General features: G+C 41.0%; 1 protein-coding gene across 1 annotated transcript; it reads right to left on the bottom strand.

Annotated features, from left to right (window-relative positions):
• Positions 1–2,912: 2,912 nt before the first annotated feature.
• On the bottom strand, positions 2,913–5,318 carry LOC137768428 (heterogeneous nuclear ribonucleoprotein K-like). The gene is given in 4 exon segments (XM_068549938.1): positions 2,913–3,100; positions 3,926–4,457; positions 4,460–5,042; positions 5,045–5,318. Coding segments are annotated over 4 exon segments (1,329 nt in total). The 5' UTR covers positions 5,177–5,318; the 3' UTR covers positions 2,913–3,018.
• Positions 5,319–12,840: the final 7,522 nt, after the last annotated feature.

Below are 12,840 nucleotides of genomic sequence, written 5' to 3'. Positions count from 1 at the left end.
AGGGGGGCAGGGGGAAGAAGGAGGAGGAGGAGAAGAATGGAAGGAAGGAGGGTTGGAGAGAATGAATGTGTGTGTCACATGCAGGAGAGCTGTGTCCTAAGAGTGTATCCAAATCACTTAGGGCCTCTTGTAGTGGCGGGACTGTTTCATATTCCTTGGGAGTAAAGAGGAGGGAAAAATAAAAGAGACAGGACCACTAGGTTGCATGAATTATAGCACATTTGTACAAATAGGACGCACTCATTAAAATTTTGATGTATAACTTTATTGAGTTCTAGAACAGTGTCTGTCAAATTCTTTTGACATGACTGATATTAAGAAATAAACACGTTTATCACAACCATGCCCATGCATAACAGGTTGAGGGTCAGCTGTCTCTCACCAGTTCAATTGTACTAGTTATTTACGGTGGGTGTCTATTCCTGTGTCATGCCAGGTTGTAAATTTTTTTGAATATCATATACATTGTTTTATACACACACACATCTGAAAAAAGTTTCATGAAACAATACTCAATCATAAGAAGTGCGATGCACTCATATATTCTGCTCTATTCTATGCTATACTATTCTGTTTTGTTCCTTTCTGTTCAGTTCCATTCTGTTCTGTTCCATTCCATTCCACTCTATTCCATTCTTTAAATTCTGGTTGTCAGCCTCTAGTTGATTTTATCATCCTAAATTAATGCACCCGTAATTTGAAAACAATTCTAGAAGAAAATTATGGTGACTGTAATACCTAAAGTTTCCACAACAGGGCACCACAACTCTAACCAGAGACATTTTGTAGGAAAGGATAAAGCACGGGCCGTGGGGCAGGGGCAGGACACAACCAAACAGACCACGAGTGGGCAGGCATCTGGCCCGAGGACAGCCAGTCTCTTGACCATTAACATATCTGAAGTCCTGACACAAGAGTCCCACCCCTAAGGAGACTATCAGGATCTATCAGAATCTCAGTCTTGTGAACCTGAAATGGAAACTGCAGAGAGATTTAAGTGGTCGACAGAGTGAGGCTAAAGGTGAAACTCCACCAGATAAAGAGAGGCTAGAAGGGTAATAGTGGGTCACGAAAAAACCAAAGGTTTTGATAGGTTGAAGTCACGGGAAAGAAGAAACTGAAAAAGCAGAAGCTATAAGGACCTGAAAAAGATACGTATGGCAGGGAAGCCTGTCAATATAAAGAAGAGAGCGCCACCCCAATACACATTGATGTGTAGTCACTTTAGCGGTGGAATCCTAGAGGGAGCTTCTCAAGCTCATGCTGCCAGTGTCCCTTCTAGGGTCTCATGGATCCTGTATCCCTTAGTGCTAGGCATACTTACAGTAAACGCTTCTTCCTTTTGCTGATCTAGCAGCTGTTGAATCTCTTCTGTTTATTCCTGCAAAGGAATCTAATTAAAAAACAAAAAACAAAAAAGAAAGATGTTCCCAGTATATTAAGTTTTTAAAGGATATCATTTGGTAGCACTTCTTTATAATGTAATTTTGCTTTAAAATCTATAATAGAATATAAAGTCCAGAAGGATAGACATCAAGATATTAACAGTGGTTATAGATGAATATAGATGATATAGTGAGCATACTTTTTTCTTTTTTATTGCACAAGCTTTTTTTCTAAAATAAGCATATACTAATTGTTAAATGTTTTAAGTGCAATGCTCATTCAAAAGGAAAGGATTTTTTTTTTTATAATTTAAGATTATTGTATTTCCTTACAAGGGGAATGTTTTAACAAATTTTACAGGGGTCAATCAACCCTTGTTCAAATTGAGCACACATCAAATCTAGCATTATAGGAGTTTTATTTGGAAGTGAACTTTTAACTATCAATACAAATGCCAAGATACTATACAAAACATCCACAGGAACTTTTTTCATCTTTTTTTGAATTGTTCACAAACATTTCCTACATGATCCAACATACCACAGGGAAATGGTACATCTTTTTCTTTCAATTTGCATACAATGGAAAAACAAGAATATATATATATATATTTTTTACAAAGTTTAACTAATAGACACTACCAAGCTGACGGTTTAAGTCTATAGGAGAAAAATTATCTAATAAAAAATAATCAGAATTTATTTAGCATCAGTCACTTCCATAACCAAGTATTATTCTGATTAATAAAACTTGCCGCCATTAATTAGGCTTCTGGTATATACTTATACCAACTACTCCATCTGTTGTATTGCTCCCCACCTTGGTTCTTCACAATTACAAACAGAAAATCATCGCAAAGTAGGGGCAAGCATTTGCAAAAACAAAGAAAAATCCCCAGCTTATTATAAGCATGAATGTGTGGTGGAATTTCCTCCCAAGCAATGGACTTTGAAATCACTTAAGAAATCACCAGAACTGAATGTGTCAAGATATTTTGCCTAAGTCCAAGAAGAGATGCATTTATTTATATCCAACAGAGGACTGAAAATTGAACTTAGTGTTTAGTTTGGGGGCAGGTTGTGGGGAATTCAGTCGTTTGAAAAATGACCGTCTTAAAAAAAAAATGACCACCAAAAATAGGTTCACTAAATTTATTTTAAAAATCATAAAACATTTCTTACAAAAGAGCATTACATTGTGCACACTGCTCTGAATATATGCCAGGGACATATGGACTATTGTTACTTTTCCTCCCTGTCCCCCCCACCCCCAAATGTTACAGTGACCACAAAGCAAAGAGTTCACAATAATTACATGGGGGGATTTTTTTTAAACCACCAACAGTGAACAAAAATGAAAAGTCACTCGCTCTGCCGCTGTTTCACAATTTCAAAGTTAGTTTTTGCACACCCCCCCTCACCCCCCAACCCTGTTAGTAAGGAACTAAAAGATTACATGTGGTGAACAGCAAAGATTTCACTACACCTCAAATGCAGAACACGTATGAAACAGAGGAATGTTGCCTTTTTAAACAGAAGCAGATAAAATAAAATGATGCAGGGCTCCTTCAGTTCTTCACTAGTCTTAGAAAAACTTTCCAGAATACTGCTTCACACTGTTCTGCAGCAAATACTATGCATTCTGTATCTGGGCCTGTGTTCCTATAATGGTAATGATCCGATCTTTGGACCCTTCTAAAGGCTTATCAGTTTTGTTTTTGTTTTTTTTTTTTTTTAGTATACAAATTTAATATCAAAGTCTCTAGGTAAAATTGATTTGAATAAGTTCTGTTAGCCACTTCTAATTTCTTTGTGATATAAAATCTTTTAAAGCATAAAAATCAGCCTTTCTACATTATTCCATTAGACATACATGGAAGTTAAAAGAAATGAGAAGAGAGAACAATCAACCAGGAAGGTGAATTTACTGAGAAACAGTCATTCTTTCTCCCTCCTCCTTTTCTTTTCCTCCTTTTCCAGGTCTCTTTCGGTTCCAATCAAGAGAAGTCTTGAGAGTTCTGAGAATATTTCTTTGACGGCTTCAAATCACCATACCTACATCCTCTGACACAACTACACACACGGGAACAAAAATAAACCTCTGCTATCTACTCACGTAGGAGGGATTCACGCAAAATTAACTCCTACACGGAGACCAACAGGTGAGTTTTCTACCTGTTCTTTATAATGTCCTTCCATTATAGTAAATCCCACACATTATGAGGCAGAAGTGGTTACGTGAGCTTTTCCTTGAAGTCAAAAATCTTGCATTCATTTCAAGCACCTGGTGATCATAGGGTACAGCCAGGGAAGGTGCCATCCCCCCTGGGGGTGGGGGGTGGCGGTGAATGGGCTCCCACACCCATGCACCTCCTGATGTACAGATTCTGGAGAAAAGAAGGGTGATCATACCGCAGTCAGCCTGTCAGGCTGTCGGGCCACTGGGCGACCCGACCAGCCTGGAAGTGTCCCATCAGTTGCTGAAAGCAAAACTCTGTCCCCCCTGTGACGTCAGGCAATTTGAGGGCTTATCAGTTTTGATCGAAGCTCCTGACTCATGACAGATTTGTTTAATCCACTGACCACCTTTGCCAATAATAGATCGAGCCAGATCTTTGGGAATAGTTACTTGTGTAGTAATAATAGGTCCACCAAGATCACCATATGAGCCATGACCCCCGGCATAGGAATAATGATATCTAGAGCCACCCTGTGGTTCATAAGCCATCTGCCACTCTGATGGGCTCCATGCATCTACTGCAGAGTCCCAGGTTTCATCAGCACTGAAACCAACCATGCCATCATAACGGTCTCCAGGTCTCCCTCTTCTGTCATAGGCCATTAGCTCTCCTCCTCTAGGTGGTGGTGGAGGACGAGGAAGATTCCGAGCTCTGCCACCACCCCAGCCACCTCGTCCAGGAGGAGGTCCTCGATGAGGGCTCATATCATCATAATCTCTTCTGGATGGAGACATGGGATGCCCACCCCGACCAGGAGGCATTCTGTCAAAACCACCTCTTCCCGGCATGGGAAATCCCACAGGACGTCCACGGCAGTCATCGAACATCATTTTAAACCACCACACTCATAGGTTTCATCGTAAAAACTGGGATCATAATGCTGAGCACGTCCTTTGATGGGAGACTCTGATACAAGATCAAGGATGATCTTTATGCACTCTACAACACTATCAGGTTTGCCTCCAATAAGAACGACTGTGTCAGTGGATTGAGGACAACATTCCTGGAAAAGCTTGATTGTTATCTGAGTGTTCTCTCGAAGTTCTTTGATTTTAGCACCTTTGACCCCAATAATTCCTCCAGCCAGACTCTGATGAATCAACAGTCTCAACTCGCAGTCAAAGTCACTTCCTTTATAGTGTTGGTAATTTAAGCATTTCACAGCTTCAGATTCGAGCGGGAGCTGGCTGGTTGCGGTGGGTGATGGCAACTGCAGCCCCTCTTCCAAGGTAGGGATGATTTTCTTCAGAATTTCTCCAACTGTTTCAATATCAGCACTGATACTCAGTATGCGCTCGGGGCCACTGCTGTCTGGGACGGAAACACTAGCATTGCAGTCTGTATGGAGAGCCTTAATATTCTTGCCTCCTTTTCCAATCACTGCCCCAGCATTCTTGCTCTGAAGCAGAATATGCATATTTCAACCATCTCACCAGTGTTTCTAGATCTTTTAAAAGCTTGTTCCTCTTCCATATGTTCAGCAGGGCGTTTACCAAATTCGCCATTGGTTTTGGTGTTGGGGAAGGTTTCCTCTGGCTGTTCAGTTTCCATTTTCTTGTATAAAAGGGACACACCAATCACTTATTAAATATATCCTTGCAGGGCAGAACTGAAGTGTTCTGGGCGGGACCAACTGACACCCTAGTGCTGCAGTAGCCGGGCAAGACTGCCGTCCCTGTGCCGCCGCGCCGCCTCAGCCGGTCACAGCTAGACCTTTTTTAAAAATAAATGTATTTATTTATTTATTTTTGGCTGCGTTGGCTCTTTGTTGCTGCGCGCGGGCTTTCTCTAGCTGCAGGGAGCAGGGGCTACTCTTTGTTGCGGTGCGCGGGCTTCTCACTGCGGTGGCTTCTCTTGTTGTGGAGCACGGGCTCTCGGCGCACGGGCTTCGGTAGTTGTGACTCGCGGGCTCTAGAGTGCAGGCTCAGTAGTTGTAGCGCACGGGCTTAGTTGCTTCGTGTTATGTGGGATCTTCCTGGACCAGGGATCGAACCCGTGTCCCCTGCATTGGAAGGTCGATTCTTTTTTTAAAAATTTATTTATTTAAATTTTTGGCTGTGTTGGGTCTTTGTTGTGGTGCGCGGGCTTCGCATTGTCGTGGCTTCTCTTGTTGCGGAGCACAGGCTCTAGGCACGTAGGCTTCAGTAGTTGTGGCACGTGGGCTCAGTAGTTGTGGCTCCTGGGCTCTAGAGCACAGGCTCAGTAGCTGTGGTGCACGGGCTTAGTTGCTCCGCGGCATGTGGGATCTTCCTGGACCAGGGCTCAAGCCTGTGTCTCTTGCATTGGCGGGCAGATTCTTAACCACTGCGCCACCAGGAAAGTACCAGGAAAGAATTTTTTAAACCAAGATATGTTTAAAGATAACAGTACAAGGTTGCTGAGTCTCTGCAGGAGGATCATGTGATGTGAGCTGCGCCTGAGGGCATTGCAAGGTACAGGTGTCTGGCAAACTTTCCTTAAAGGGACCACTCTGGTAAAGCCTGAGAGGCCAGTGCTTCCAGGGAATGCTGGGAAAGGTGGGGTTGGTGGGGGGAGGACTGGCCTTAGCTGAAGCAGAGAGTACCCTGAAATCATAAAAGACATATAAATTTGAATATATTTGGTGGAGATTATTTTATTTTTTCAACTTTTAAAAATTATGCACTATTTGATAGATATTTTAAAAGATGTAATTTATATGTAAGTTACAAAGCATAATAATAAAACAACAAAAATATATCCATTACCCAACTTAAAAAAAATAGAACATAACTAATACCTTTGAGACCCCCATATACCCATCTCTGAACCTATCAAGCTCTCTCCCTTCCAAAAATAACCGTTGTTCTGAATATTGTGTTTAAAATTTCCCTTATGGTTTTATTGCGAATGCAATAGGAAGAGCTAACAGTCTTTGGGAGCTTGGTCTTTGTAAGGCACTATTCTAAATTCGTTACATGTTTTAACTCTAGTCCTCACAACAACCATAAAAGGTAAATATTGTTTCATCCTCATTCAGCAAATGGGGAAACTGAGGCACAAAGAGGTTAAGAGACTTGCTCAAAGTCACACAGCTAGTAAGTGGCAGACTCTGGTTTCAAACCCAGGCAGTCTGCTCTAGCTTCTGTACCCTTAACTACCTGCTGCACCTGTTCTTTTTTTTTTTTTAATAAATAAAATAAATAAATAACCGATTAATTCCATCATGACATGAAGGAATTTTATTCTAGAAAAACTTTTAATTCACTTCTCAAGTTTACAAAAGACTGATTTGTTTCCTCCTATATTTCAAGCAAAACAACCTATTTTCATAATACAAGTAGCAGCTTAAAAAAAAAACCTGTGTAAGAAGCTGTTTACTTTGCAAGAAAATAAGACCTAAAAATCAGAATTTCCCCTGTAATTTGGAAACGTTTGGTAACAATCTCAGAATAGTCTTGGTTTTAAGAAGTTAGCTACTGAAGTTTTTGTTTTTATCCAGCAGAAAAGAGCTCACATTCAGCTTTGTTATGATTCCTTTCTTAACTAATCAAAATTAAAACATGTATCTATTTCTAAATCATAAAGTAAAATATTTACATTTGGCTCCTTTAGTGAACTGCCCCTTTACATAAACTGATTCAGGTCAATACAGAAGACATATGAAGTCAGTACAGTAGGTCCTCCGGATGTGAAACCCACAGATACAGTGGGCTGACTGTACTACACCATTTTATATAAGGAACCCGAACATCCAGGGATTTTGGGATCCACTGGAGGTCTTGGAATCAACACCCCCCCCCCAATCCCTCCTGCACTCTGGGACACCTAGGGACAACTGTATAAAGCCACTGTTCATCTCCTACCTTCTTCAACTACCATCCCATCTTTGCAGGCATACAGGTTAATGAAATATTCCAAAACTATCCCACTGTTTTTTCTTCTTTACTTTCATCTCCTAGGAAAAGCATGACCCACCACTAAGTCAGTATAAGTAGAAGCCTGTTAATCCTCCAAATCAAACACTGTTTAATGTGATTTTCAATTAACAGAATAAGATTATTTACATCAGGAATACTATATGGAAACCTTATGAATGAAAATTAATAAAGACATTTAGCTTCGAAACCACTAACTAGGTGTGTAGCCTCAGGCCCTCGTTACCATTCTGTGGCTTCAGTATCTTCCCCACAAAGGAGGAAATTCTATTAGTTCAGAGATTACAAAAATATGACATGTGTGGGCTGCTACTCCCCCTCTGAACAGCCACTACTAATTGATCAGAGATCAAATAAGAAATGGCACCTACGGTGAAACTTGCTAGACAAGTGATCTAAGCTTCCTTCCCCTTCTAACATTCTGTCTGTGACCTACTTGGAATCAAATACATTTGCAGTGAACAGCTCAGACACAGATAGAAACAATATACACAAGCTGACTTAAGGAGTTAGAGCCTCAAAATACAGAAATTCTTTATCATCTTTCAATGTACAGACTTTTTTTTCTTTTAAAGAATAAGTCACTATTTATACATTTCTCTATTTCAGATGTAAAATTCTGGAAAATAATCAAGCCTAAGTGGAAAAACCTTAAAATACTATATCTTTCTCAATTTCCAAATTGTGTAAAATAGTGTTCTTTATCATGAACTACATTCTTGATACTCAGGCATGCTTGAACATGCCTGAAGAGCTCCCTATGGAAAGAATATTGAAAAGCTTCCTGAAAGTCAACTAGGAATGTTTGCCTTATTACTTATCTCAAGTAGGATGCATAGCCAGTTACAGATTTACACAGAACTCATAAAGGTGAACACCCTGACAGATGTTTAGACAATTACACAATTCTGTCAAAGGGTTATTTCTAGCACCTTCATGTGGCCTTCTGAATGTCTAAAGCCTCCTCCTATAAGGCCCTTCCCCCTATGTGCTCCACTACAAATTTCCAGTTCCTCCTTCTTGGTTCCTATCAAACTCTCATTCCCTCAGCCTAACTTTCAACTGTTAGAAAAATATTCTGACTCGAGTGAAAAAATAAATTTTTTTTTGCTTTTGTTCAGCAGAGAAAGTTGAAGCCAGGGAGGGGGAGGGAAATAACAATTGTCTGGTACCATCAAAAAGTGAAAATGTGTAGAGAAAGGGTGATTCATCAGTCAAAACAGAAAATAAGTGCTTACTACGGGCCAATTATTGTGCCAGGCATGGGAGATACGGTAATCAAGATAAGGCCCACTGCTGACAGTAAACTAGCCAGGAAAAATAAGTAACTAAAGTAGTATCAGTGAAACATAGGACCTGTGCCGTATGGTCATAACACAGTCTTAGAAACCAAGGAAGGCTTCCTATGAAAAGATTAGCCAATAGTACAGCAACATTTGAGAGATAACACGACATATTCGAGGAACTGCAAAAACTATAGTATACCTGACATACAGAGACAAGGAATGAGGCTCAGAGATAATGGAAGACCATGGAAGTCACTTTAAGGAACTGAACCTTATCTCAAAAAGTAAAAGTCTCTGAAGGAGACTTATTTGAGGAGCATAAGTATACCTTTACAGAAGTCTCTAAAGGCCCACTTCACCCATTGTTGTAAAGGCGATCAAGAAGGGGAAGGTGTGAGGAAATAACAGAAAGCGAGAGACCGAACAGTGCTTCAGAGACTTCAGAGTATACTCAGACATCTTAGGTTAGAGCTACAATGCTTGGAACACAGGTGCTCAATCATATGCCTCAATATGTACTACATGCAAAAAGGAATTATGGAGATGAAGAGGAATCAAGAGCTCGAACACACTTACATTACTGTCTTAACTGAGCAGTCTTATCAAGAACTGTATTTTCATAAAATTAAAGATACAGCTCTTACTGTTTTTTGTCTACTATTTTTAAACAGTATTGGTTGGTAATTTTTGTTTTTAACTCAGTTCAATTTAAAAGACACTATTCACCTTGTTATACATCTATCTAAGCATGAAGTCCAGTAGAAATGATTTCCCTTTACGGAAAGCTCCTGCCACGGATACCACTACTATGTTAAGATCTCCTATGTGCTCCTGTAGCAATACCTGCTCCAAAGCTTCTTCATCAAGCTCAAAGTTACGGTCATCTTGATGTGCAAGAACAATCTGTACTGGACATGGTTTCTTCATAACCTCATCAGAGTTTACTAGGTCATCATCTTCATAATTCTGACATGATTCTTCATAATTCCACGACCGAGGAGGGTCGTGGACGAGACATGGTTAACTCCAGTGTTTGGGTCGCTGGTTCGCAGCCCCTCGTGTGACTGCTGTCCCCGTGCTGCCTCGTCCCCCTTCACCATCTTGTACCGATTTACAATTAACTCCCCCTGCTGCACCTGTTCTTAACAATATATTGTCATTCTACTTATTTTTGAATCACATACAAATAGAACCCTACTGTCTGAGTTTTGTTCGCCCAGAAGCACACTCTGAGACATGGATTCTAATACAAGTAGTTTAGTTGGGTGGCAAGCCACTGTATTAGTCAGGGTTATCCAGGAAAATAAAACTAATAGGATATATATAGATATATATAAGAGGTGATTTGTATTTATTATAGGAATTGGCTCACGTGGTTGTGGAGGCTTAGAAGTGCCACCATCTGCCGTCTGCAAGCTTGACAACCAGGAAAGCTGGTGGTGTAATTCAGTTCGAGTCTGAAAGCCTGAGACCCAAGGCCCAATAGTGTAAATCTTGTTCTGAGTCTGACAGCCCACGAACCAGGAGCGCCAGTGTCCAAGGGCAGGAGAAGATGGGTTTATCAGCTCAAGCAGAGAAAGCAAATTCGCCCTTTCTCTGCCTTTTTGTTCTGTTCAGGTCCTCATCGGATTCGGTGATGCCCAGCTGCATTGGTGAGGGCCACCTTCTTACTCAGTCTACCCATTCAAATGCTAATCTCTTCCCAAGGCATCCTCCCAAACACACCCAGAAAGGGTTTACCAGCTATCTGGGCATCCCTTAGCTCAGCTGACACATAAAGTTAACCATCACAGCCACAGAAGGCCAGCAAGGGAGTGGGGAACTGAGGCAAGGAAGAGAAAGCAGTCAACAAAGAAGTTAGTAGGCCTGTGGGCACCTATATCTTAATCACACTGAGGAGCCGGAGTAGAGTATACACTTTGGAATTAATCCTCCCAAGTACTTATACACAGGTCCTGTGGATCATTGGCTGAGGGCTGGCTCCTGGAGGGTGTTAATTCCCTGGCACTTCTGGCCTGCCACGTGTGCAAGCAGAGTGGGCTTTGCAAACAAAGGAACCCCTCTGGCAAAGGGTTGAAATTTCTGACAGTTAGGGGTTGGACTGGCCTGTGCTGAAATGATAAGGCCTAAGGGTTTATGAGCAGGGTGCTTCCAGTGTGTTACATACTCATGAGCATTCTGCAACTTACATTTTATGGTTACTCTTAACCATTATGGTTGTGAGCTTCATCCATATTGGCATGTTGATACATGCATATAACTGCAGTTCACTCACTTTGAGTGCTATATTCCATTGTATAGATCTGGTCCACTGACTTATCCATTCTTTTGTTAATGGACATTTGGGCTGTTTGCACTCTTTTGTTATCACAAATAATCTTACCTTGAAACTTGCAAGTCTCTTGCTGCATTTGTGTAAGAGCTACTTCTACACACCTAGGTTTAGAATTATCGGGGTGAGAAGTATTGGCACCTGCATCTTTATGACCTAATGAGTACAGCAGTTCTTCCGGTAGAAGTGCCAGCAGCAGAGATGTAGATGTCCTAAAGTTTTATATCTTTGCTTAAAAATGATATTGTCGGAATTCCCCGGCGGTCCAGTGGTTAAGGCTCCGCGCTTCCGCTGCAGGGGGTGCAGGTTCGATCCCTGGTTGGGGAATTTAAGACCCTGCATGCTGTGTGGCATGGCCAAAAAAAAAAAAAAAAAAAAAAGGTACTGTCACACTTTTAATTTTTGCCAGTCTGGTTGGTATAAAATTATAAATAGTGAAATTTCTTCATCTTTTGAGGATCTATCTATCTATCTATCTAATTTTTTTAAGTTAAAAGTCATGTGGATTCAAGTTCAGTATTCGTTCCTTTAATTGTAATTTAAATTGCCTAAGAAGAAAGATTGGATAATAACATTGGAACTGTGACTATAAATGAATGGTATTGTTTGGCTTGCATAACTTGTATGATGCTTAATTTTAACTGTCACCCTGACTGGGTCATGGGGTGCCCAGATATTTGGCTAAACATTATTTCTGGGTGTGTCTGTGAGGGTACTTCCGGATGAAATTAGTGTTTGAATCAGTGGAGTCAGTAAAGCAGATTGCCCTCTCCAGTGTGGGTGGGTATCATCCCACCTGTCGAGGGTCCAAATAGAACAAAAAGGTGGAGGAAGGAAGAACTTGGCCCTTCCTGCTGATTACTTGAGCTGGGACGTCCACCTTCGTCTGCCTTCAGCATGCCTCGTGCTCAAGCCTTCAGATCTGGACTAGAATCTACATTATCAGCTCTCCTCGTTGTCAGATCTTTCGATCAGACCGAACCACACGACCAGCTTGCAGATGGCAGATTGTGGGACTTCTCAACCTCCAAAATTGCATGAGCCCATTCTTTATAATAAATCAATCTCTCCCTCTCTGTCTCTCTCCCCCCTATCTATCTATCTATCTATCTATCTATCTATCTATATATATATATATATAAAAATTACTGGCTCTGTTTCTCTAGAGAACACTAATACAACTTCCCAACAGGTTCTAAAGTCAATTACAAAAGAAGACTTTCAAAAGTGTGAGTGAAGGTAGCAACTTGAATTAGGTGTAGCGTGTAAGGATAGCATTGTAGGAAGACACTAAAGTTCTGTGTGTCTATTAAAAATTCAGTGTCCTTATTTTACAGGAAAGTGTCATTCTCTACAGGCAATAGGTTTCCTTCTCTGTACTCCTACTTAATGGTTTTCTTAGGACCCTCTTCACTTTGGAACAAGTGGTTCTTCTAGGGCACTTACTACAGGAGAGAGCTTTGCCAACCTTATTAAATTCTTGCAACATCTCTAGTGAGCGAGGAAGCAGCTCCCAGTAGAAGTGCCCAGTATTAGTTTCGTAGCACTGCTGTAACAAATAACCACAAACCGGGCGGCTGACAACAGCACACATTTATTCTCTCCCGGCTCTGGAGTCCAGAAGTCCAAAATCAGGGAGTCAGCAGGGTTGTTTCCTTCTGGAGGCTCTGAGGGAGAATCTGTTCCATGCCTCTCTCCTAG

Source organism: Eschrichtius robustus, chromosome 8, assembly GCF_028021215.1.
Source record: "Eschrichtius robustus isolate mEscRob2 chromosome 8, mEscRob2.pri, whole genome shotgun sequence".
Lineage (NCBI taxonomy): Eukaryota > Metazoa > Chordata > Mammalia > Artiodactyla > Eschrichtiidae > Eschrichtius > Eschrichtius robustus.
The sequence above is the reverse complement of the archived record's forward strand: the minus strand, read 5'-3'. Positions and strand labels throughout refer to the sequence as shown.